At 36.4% G+C, this 10,149-nt stretch overlaps 2 protein-coding genes across 2 annotated transcripts; both read right to left on the bottom strand.

Annotated features, from left to right (window-relative positions):
* Nucleotides 1-8,471: 8,471 nt before the first annotated feature.
* Nucleotides 8,472-8,933, bottom strand: LOC143613853 (protein FAR1-RELATED SEQUENCE 5-like). The gene has a single exon (XM_077087460.1). The coding sequence runs from the start codon at nt 8,931-8,933 to the stop codon at nt 8,472-8,474; it is 462 nt and encodes a 153-aa protein (XP_076943575.1).
* A 112-nt stretch (nt 8,934-9,045) lies between these two features.
* LOC143613863 (protein FAR1-RELATED SEQUENCE 5-like) lies at nt 9,046-9,818 on the bottom strand. Its single transcript, XM_077087465.1, has 2 exons — nt 9,652-9,818; nt 9,046-9,598 (listed from the first exon to the last, which is right to left on the bottom strand). Exons 1-2 carry the CDS (start codon nt 9,816-9,818, stop codon nt 9,046-9,048), a joined length of 720 nt encoding a protein of 239 aa, XP_076943580.1.
* Between the last annotated feature and the right edge of the window lie 331 nt (nt 9,819-10,149).

Below are 10,149 nucleotides of genomic sequence, written 5' to 3'. Positions count from 1 at the left end.
GCATTCGTTTGTATAACTAAATGTGCACCAGGATGCATTTATGTATATATGAGTTTGAATTACCCTTTTTTTTTACACTTGATCAATTCAATATCTTTTTTTTTTGCACCTGATCAATTCAATATCTTTTGTTTGTGCACCAGTGTCAGGCCCCATTACCGGTAGCCCTACTTTCGTGTTGGATTTACTCATAAACACAGTTCTAAATATCAGAGTTAATTAAAACATTTACGCGGAATATAAAACTTTCATAAAACATTACATAATTCATAACTTGTCTCAAAACATCCTTTGTCTTTCAACATTAAAGCATTAAAATTAAAACATCATAAGTCTTCAGATGCCAGACTCTTGTTCAATGCCACGTGTCTCCTCAAGCGAGCTGCCTCATCCTACTCACCTGCGTGCATACTAAAAGTCAGCTACGCTGAGTGAGTTCTAGTTAATCATACACTATACCATACACATAAACTTATATTCTTTCATTCATACTTTCTTACTTTCATACTTTCTTACTTTCAAACTTTCTTTTGTATTAACTTACTTTCATATCTTACGTTATAAAGAGCATTACGCCCTACATTCCTCGAGTATTATTAGGGCTCGGTACCCTCCTTCCTCGAGTATTATTAGGGCTCGGTACCCTCCTTCCTCGAGTATTATTAGGGCTCGGTACCCTCTTTCCACGAGTATTATTAGGGCTCGGTTTCCCTCTTTCCACGAGTATTATTAGGGCTCGGTTTCCCTCTTTCCTCGAATATTAGTAGGGTTCGGTTCCCTAGTTCTCGAATATTAGTAGGGTTCGATTCCCTCTTCGTTACCATACAACCATACATCATACCTCGAGTATTATTAGGGCTCGGTACCCTTTTCGTAACCATACAACCATGCAACCGTCATTTCCTTCTTTTATTAACTTTATCACGTTCATACACATAAGCATACATATCATACTTACCTTACACATAGCGTTACAACCTGACAGTACGTGCAATATCCGAAGATCGTTCACGTACCATCAAGCAATCATTCATACATATCGTATCATTTACATAAGGCATACACTTACCTCTTAGGATAAGCGTATTAACAAACATATCAAGTATGCACACAGCTTCGAAAACATAACACATAAATGGGGCTAGAAACTCACCTGAACACGGTTACGTTCACCGTTAATCGTAATCCCTTTCTTCAGTTGTGCACGGCTGACTGTATAACAAGTATACGTATCAAACAACTATCACTACTCATATCATCTTTCTAGTCTTAACTACTACCCACAACGAACGGGGGTCCGGGGGCAGCGCCCCTGGCAGCGGGGTCTAGGGGCGGCAGCCCCTAGCAGGGTCCAAGGGGCAGAGCCCCTGGCTTGACTTTAATTTATTTTTTAAACGAACTTGACTTTAAGCGAAGTTAAACCTTAGGCGAACTTAGCTTTAGGCGAAGTTATCAGGCGAACTTGGCTTTAGGCGAAGTTAAACCTTAGGCGAACTTGGCTTTAGGCGAAGTTGTCATCAGGCGAACTTGGCTTTAGGCGAAGTTGTCATCAGGCGAACTTGGCTTTAGGCGAAGTTACCAGTTAGGCGAACTTGGCCTTAGGCGAAGTTATCGCTTTGAAGGCGAAGTTGCCCAGTTGCAGGCGAAGTTGCCCAGATCAGCCACGGCTTTGATTTCTGTCTAGCATTTTGGGCGATTTTAACACCCTTGTTCTGGCTCGACATCAGCCACTACGTTTCCCAACCATTTTCGGTCGTATCTACACTATAAAACTTGGATCTTTAAACTTCAAAGATCAAGAATCATAACTTTTTGAGCTTGTTTGGATCTTGTTTACTTGTTTAATCACAACCAACGCTCTCTCTCTCTCTCTCCCGGATCTGTCCGTTCCTCTCCTCGGCCGGCCGGCGGTGTTTGGTGTGTGGTGTGTGTGTCTTGGAGTGTTAGAAAATAGATGGAATGAATGATGGTTTGAGGTTTTAGGGGATATTTATATCCCTTAAATCCCATGGACCTAAGGCCCATTCTCATTTAACCCATCTCAATTATTCCAAGTCCCCATGATCTGGTCCTTACTCGATATTAAATAATTAACGCAAAATCACTAAACATAACTTTCTTTATTCAACATTAAAATTTTAGGATGTTACAACCAGAAACTTGGATACATTATTTGAATCACACTTGACCAATTCAATATCTTTTTTTTTTCTAAGTCATAACCCTTAGGGAAGTTGGGATGGAAAAAAAAACCCGAAGCATAAAGAATTGTCTGGAAGCTATATGGAATAAAGTTGAAGATGAATGGAAAGCAACTGAAGATGATTCAAGACGAATGAGGAGATACTTGATTTATAGTTGGATATGTTTTTAAATTTTGTTGTTAGTTTTAAGCCATTTAAATGTTTAATGTATTTGAAAGTAATGGATAAATTTATTTTTTGTTATGTACTTTGTTAGCGCTCATAGTGATGTAATGCACCTTATTGTATGAAAATAAATTTCATCTATTTGGAAGCATGTTACATAGTTTACATCAATTTTGACTTTGGAAGTCAAAGATAGATTTTCTGTCTGCAATGAAATGGTGAGAGTTATAATTGACAAAACTGTCCGTTTGTTAAATTGTGGGAGTTTTACATCAGTATTGGCACTGCATTGTAACGCCCATAAATTTCGTTAATCGGTTCGATCGTTTATAAATGTTGGTCAAAAAGCCGGGGTTTCATCTTTCTAATTTAGAGCCTTGTAATACGTTTTAAAAGTCCGTTTGTCCATCCTTTTTTTCCCAAAACATCCCCTCTTACGACTTAAAGTATTATACTAGTATGTAGCACCCGACATTTTCGTTTATTGGCATGCATGTTGTAGAGTTTGTATATTTATCGGGTTTGAACCGGCTTACTTCGGGGACCTCCTTGTCATACCCATAAGTTGAATTACTTAAGTTTCATTCAAGTGTCACAACTTTCAACTTGGAAGGGCCAGAACGTAACATTTTATATTATAATCAAAAACCCAAAACCCTAACCCTATGGTGATGTCCGATCGGCAGCAGCAACCCACCCCCTTTCCACCTCGTTTTGCGTGCAATCAGCCACCGTCTGGCTGTCCAAACTTCAATTCCAGGTCGGTATTATACGTATACAACTCTTTTTCACCCTAATTCATCCTTATGGCGCGCTTATTGGTTGTTAAGATTGAGTTTTGATGATAACAGCTTGCTGACAGATTCGTATACGTTTATTGTAGGGTCTGTAACGCGATGTTAATCCACTGTTTTTGATCGATTATTGATTCCATGATTTTCTAATTTGAGTCTAGTTTCCAGAAATGTATAATACGTAATTTTGGACGAGATTTGAATAGTTTTTATGATTTTATAAAATCGAGTGTCAAAGCTGATGCGGGATGTCGGATTCTGGTCTGTCTTCCCGACATCATAACATTTTTTCGAAAAGTCTAAATTGGCTGGTTCCAATTCTGGAAGTTAATATTTTAAGTTAGGAACCAAACCCAATTGGAATCGTTTAATTTGGCTGGGTAATGAATTTTATAAAAATAAAACCATTTTGTTGCGCAGCTGAAATAGCTGCACATACCTTTCTGTGTTGGAAGAATTTTTATGATTTTTGTGTCCACTAGAAAAATATAATATTTTTATAAACTTAAGATATTTATGCAACACTGGTAAAAATTTAATAAATTTAATTCCATGGTTTTCCTATGTAATTAAATGCATCTTCGCATGCTAAAATCTGCACGTTTTACTCGTTATTGATCGATAAGTTCGTTTTAGGCTTAACCGGTGGATGTTCAATTGTGTTCTTGTCGGGGCTGTTTGAAGTGAGTTTTTGCACCACAATCTTCGTAGGTATGTCCCGTATATCATACTTAAAGATCATGTTCTTAGGTGTTTGTTAAGTTGATCAATTAGTTGTAGTTTGATTGTTATGTTCGGTTGTCTAGAATTGTTGAGTTTGATGCGTTAATCGGTTGGATGACCAACCGAATCAGTTTGCATGGCCCTAGGGGAGTCTAAGGGCTGTGGGAAAATTATTTTTTTGATGCTCGGGGCTGTTTTGGTTGGTGCTTGGTCAATCGAGTCGGCGGTGCGCGAATTTTCGTTTAAAAGTAAAGTAAGAGTTGTAAAAAGGAACCGTAAACCCTGTCAACTCGGGTGACATAATCTTAATGAATGAAAAGATTTAAAATGGAATTTGGTCCATTTGGGGCTGATTCATTTAACCAATGGTTTTAAGGTTTATTACACGCGCATTCGATCTGATTTGATCACCCTTGGGCCTTGGGCCAAGTATTGGGCCTTGGGCCAAGTTGTTGGGCCTTGGGCCAAGTTGTTGGGCCTTGGGCCAAGTTGTTGGGCCTTGGGCCAAAGTGTTGGGCTTGAACGGCCCATTAGGAAAGAGTGTTCTTACGGTCTAGTTTAGTAACGCGTTGTGTACTATTTACAGGCCCTTGCTTGTGAGTGTGCACTTAGGGATTTCCTAGCTCGTTGCAGGTGTTCGATCGATTCCAGGTGAGTTCATGATGCCCTTTTTACTCTTTTTTTAGGCTAGCATACACACCGAAATACAATTTTAAACGATTTTACTCGTTACAACTATTTGGATGGTATTACATAGCCTTATTCATATTTGTGCATTTATGAAACTATTTGTGAATTATATTTTATGCCTTAGGATATTGTAGACTCGTTTATGGTCTTATATTCCTTAAGGTTATATACCTGAATATGGTCTAGACTCGATGATGTTAATAGGCTTGGTAGTAATTGAATGTGAGTAGACCTATTTACTTAGTTCATGTATTGGACTGATTAATATATGTTACCTTATAGCCTACGGTTGTGTGATGATATTTAGTTCCTCGAGACTAAGAATGATGTGAGTAGGCTTATTGATGTGTGTATGCATGGTAATCACGGCCGGGTCAAATTTATTACTCGGGTACTAAAATTACTTGTGGTCTAGGCTCGAGGTTGCTATTAGGCCTAGTATTAATTCCTAGTATTAAACGATTTTTCCTGATGAAACGTTTAAACTATTTTATATAGGCTTGCTAGTATATAGTTGGCCTTGGAATGTTACAGTATGTATATATATATATATATATATATATATATATATATATAAATTATTGTTTGGCCTATATTTGGCGATGTTGTAGTCGTTTCAACTACTGATGTGTGTATGCCTACTTTGTGTTTGCATGCACTGATGTTACGTGTTGGGTTGTACGTGTGCTCGACCCTGATGTTATTACTTGGATGAGATGTTACGTGTTTGGGTTGTACGTGTGCTCGACCCTGATGTTATTATTTGGACGGTATTTATAGGGATATAAATATATGGATGTATATAGATGTATAAGTACGAATACTTAGTGTTGATGATGGCCTAACTGTTCGTATCCCGTATTATATTTTAAACTCTTGGAATGTTTTATAATCTAGTTTTTATATTTAAACTCTTGGAATGTTTTATAATCTCGTTTTTATATTTAAACTCTTGGAATGTTTTATAATCCCGTTTTTATATTTAAACTCTTGGAATGTCTTATAATCCCGTTTTTATATTTAAACTCTTGGAATGTCTTATAATCCCGTTTTTATATTTAAACTCTTGGAATGTCTTATAATCCCGTTTTTATATTTAAACTCTTGGAATGTTTTAAACGAATTTATATAGGCTTGCTAGCAATGGTAGGCCTTGGGATGTTAAATATATATATGTATATGTTTTTGGGTTGTATATACATTATCGCCAAATATATACATTGCTTGCTAGCAATGTATATATATGTATATACATTATTGCTTGGCCTATATTTGGCGATGTAGTCGTTTCGACTACTGATGTTGTGTATGCCTACTTTGTGTTTGCATGCACTGATGTTACGTGTTTGGGTTGTACGTTTGCTCGACCCTGATGTTGAGCCGTGATCGGGTCAAATATATTACTTGGGGAAGACCCGGGGTGAGGAGGCCCGTATCACGTGCTTGGATGTATGAGCCGGGATCGGGTCAAATATATTACTTGGGGAAGACCCGGGGTGAGGAGGCCCGTATCTCGTGCTTGGATGTATAAGCTGTGACCGAGTAAAATATATTACTCGGGTTTGACTCATGGTGGAGAGGTCGTGTCATATGCTTAGGTCTTACCGCGTCCGGGTCAAATATATTACTCGAGTCTTGACTCGTGGTGGAGAGGCCCGTGTACGTGTGTTCGACGATGATTGTATTCCTTGGTGAATTATATATAATTGATTTTATTTATACCTTCTCTATTGTTTATAACTATAGCTTTGAAATAAAGTATGAATTATTGTTTATGAAAACTTGAATTCACTCAGCTCAAGCTGACTTTGTGTGTATGTTAGATTGACTTTCAGGTTGAGGATTAGAGATTTCCGCTTGGACGTGCTAGAGACTACTCGGACGGTTAAAGGCACATCTAGTCGAAGAATTTATAACGCAAACTGTTTCTTTTAAATTATTACCATAAGTATTTAAATTTTGATTTTGGACACCTGTACCCGTGTTTTGGGATTTTTAATACTTAAACTTTTCCGCTGTTATTTACTCTGAACTTGTTTTAAATACAAAGAATCGTTTGGTTTTAAATTTTTGTGAATTTGTGGATGTGATTACCAACTATAGGATTCCCGAGATTCGGGGTCTTACGTGCATACTAGTTTAACATCTGAAAACGAGACACTTCATTTTCAAACTTGCAGATTTAAGCCCTTCAAATAGTAACACAGAAGCTGTTGAACAAGCACATGACTTGCAAAAGTTATTCCCACATAACAAGCACACAAAGTTTATAAACTTGTAGTCAATCATATGGTTTGGTTCATTAATGAAGTTTATAAAAAAAACCACCAATTCAATCAACCATGGTGACTGTGAAATCTGCAAGTGTTCAGCCTGCAACTTGGACTTGAAGTGCATACTTTCATAATTTGCAAAGTTGGTGCAAGCATTTGCACAAATGTGCAACAATGCGACCTCCACCATTTATATTACTATATTTTTACCCGTTTAAGTTTATATTTTGCTATATTTGGGCCCGTTTCGCTTTCTATAACTATATTTTAACATGTTTTAATTTATATTGCTACGTTTTGGCCCGTTTAAGTTTATATTGCTATATTTTAGCCCGTTTAGTTTTATATTGTTAAATTTTGGCCCATACCATTTCAAATTCATATACTTTGTTATACATTTTATTTTCTTTGAGCGAATTTCAACAGAAAAACTAACATTTTCGCTTTCAAAATGTTAAACAAAAACATACCGTCATTAAAATATGAAAACAACTAAAAAGATCCAAAAACTAAAGGAACAAGTTTATTTCGTACATATACTCAAATAAGTGGTACCAAAGCAAATCTACAGAACTGCTAGGTCTCCAAGTCGATTCACAAGTCACCCTTCTCTTTCTACCAACGACTCATCGTCCTGCAAAAAACTAATATAAGTACCATACTAACGACGACTATTTATTAATAAATGCAGGTTAACCTTCTTTTTTTTCGGACATCCGGTGATGTAATGACCCGGTTGCTTGCAATAAGAACATGTTTTCTTTTTTGGTGCTTCTAGGGAAGATTTGATTCTAGTTGCACTTTTAGGATGACCTTTATTATTTGTTTTAACTTGTGGATCACGTATAGAAATTTGAGGCATCAAGTTTACTTGCGAACTTCCTACGTTAGAATTTTGTGTAGTGCTTTCAAGCTGTTCAGAATTTGTTCGAAGGCTTTGTTCTTCTAAAAAGTTCATCAAAATGGAATTTAGTTTCTTTATCTCAAATGGGGAATCTTTTGCATGTTCGATTGCTTTTCTAAAGTTTGATTGAACACACCATAAAGTTAACGCACTGACTTCGTTTACACCATGTATATCTTCGAGCCCAATTGTATGACTATCTGACTTATACCTAACATCAAGTGTCCACCTTGGTAAAATATAATGATCAGGAAGGGTTTCAACATTCCTCTTCTTTAACACATATAATATATGCTTGCATAATATCCCATATGTTTCAAACTTTGCACATGAGCATGTTACATCTATCTTATCCGAGAGTCGAAAGTTAACAATTCTCCAGTATAGTTTGTCAATATCGAGTTGTCCAACCTTATATTTCTCTCTTCTAAATTTTTGCTTATCGTTTCATGTGTTAAATTAAGCGTGGCTTCGGTCCATTATTTCTTAAATACATCAAAGAGCTTTCTTGTGTAACGTCGACCTGCTTTTTTCTCTATCATATTTACATAAGAAAGATTTGGCTTCGAATCCATGGTTCTGAAGTCTTCATCATCTTCGGAACCCCTTCGACACGCAACAGCTTTATCATATTGGATTACAAACTCATTTAACATGGTATTTGAATTCACAAATCCATCAAAAAAAAAATGAATGCTCTCACTTCTTCCACTTGATGTCATGCCAGCAAAAAACAATCTTTCAAGAAGGCTTTAGCCCAATATCTGCGTTGCTTATGCATCTCTGTTATCCAACTACCACTGTCAAATTGGTATTTACCAGATAAAATTTCCCAATAAGTTTCAAATTCTTCAACTATATTACTCTTTACCCACCGCTTGTATGGCTCTTCAATGTCACTATAACGAGCTGTAAGTGGTCCAAGATGTTCGATTTGATGTTTCTTTATATGCCATGAGCAGAAATGATGTCGGGCTTTTGGAAAAACGGTTTTGATTGCATTTCCAATAGCTTTGTCTTGATCAGTAATTATTGCCAATGGATGCTTATCAAACATGCACTTTAAAAATGTTTGAAATAACCATTCAAAAGTATATTGTTTCTCATTCTCCAACCGTGCACCGGCAAAATGTATGGACTGGTGGTGATGCTTCACCCCGACAAATGGAGCAAATGGCATTTTAAATTTGTTGGTCATGTATGTGACATCAAACACAATAACGTCCAAAAATTTTATATATGAGTCTCTTGATCTCCCATCTGCCCAAAAAATATTTCTAGGAGACCCATCATCACATAAGTCCACAACAAAATAAAGGTTTGGGTCTTCTAATAATTTGTCTTGGAAATGTAAAAAGGCCATAAAACTCCTTACCGTTGTATTGTTTCCGTTGTTCATTCAAGACATCGGCACATTGTTTTGACGTGACATCATTTTCACCTGTATTTTGTATGGTATTTACAACCTTCTTAATTTGACAAGGTCTCAACCCGGATTGACCAAGTTCCAACAATAGATATTTGCAAAGCATTGAGCGGTGAAACTTTCCATGAGACCTGTGTTTCATTACTTTGGTTGGAGTAACAGTTAGCTCGTGGTTATGTGCATCATTAAATTCATCCATTGACCATTTACCATCATTACCAATTGAAATCCGAAGATACGCTTTACATCCTGTCCTTAAATCCCTACGACGTTTCTTAGCATCTCCCCTAGAATTACCACGCTTCATATCTTTAAAACCCTCTTTGTTGCATACATATTTCATTCGATAAGCCACATTTGTTGTCCTATTTTTAAAAGTCGAAAGAATGCGTATTCCAAATCCATGTGAAAACGCATATCTATTACAGAAAGTATATGCGTCATCAGGAGTATCGAAAACTTGTCCGATTACTTCATTTGTTCTTTCTTTTTTTTAACTCCAAATTCCAGGTACACATCTTCTGTTTTCTCTACTTCTACATCGGAACTACTACTTATGACCAAATACCCATTTGCATCAATATGTTCAATCAAATTTGTCTCAAGATCTTCCTTCTCTGAATGAACTTCTAAATCCATTAAGGCTATGGACGTCCTGTATCAACAAAAGTGGAATATTAGAACATGGAATGTTGATAATCAACAAGCGAAAGAAAGCATTAGAAACTGAAAACAAAAATCAAGTTATATGATTACAAAAAAAACAAGTGAATAAATATATTGTAAACAATCACTGGATCATATCAGTCTTGTTATTGAATATTAGTTCAAAAACTTTTTAATATTGACTAACCACTATGCAGACCTATTTATTTAAGAACTGATTACGATCACATGTTGAATTAATAAATGGAGAGAAATAAAAATACAACCATAATCAAGAACTTTGTCTATTAGAGGTATTGAAGAA

Source organism: Bidens hawaiensis, unplaced genomic scaffold (assembly GCF_021521415.1).
Source record: "Bidens hawaiensis isolate Kalapana, Puna unplaced genomic scaffold, B.hawaiensis_p1.1 tig00038491_1, whole genome shotgun sequence".
Taxonomy (NCBI): domain Eukaryota; kingdom Viridiplantae; phylum Streptophyta; class Magnoliopsida; order Asterales; family Asteraceae; genus Bidens; species Bidens hawaiensis.
The sequence above is the reverse complement of the archived record's forward strand: the minus strand, read 5'-3'. Positions and strand labels throughout refer to the sequence as shown.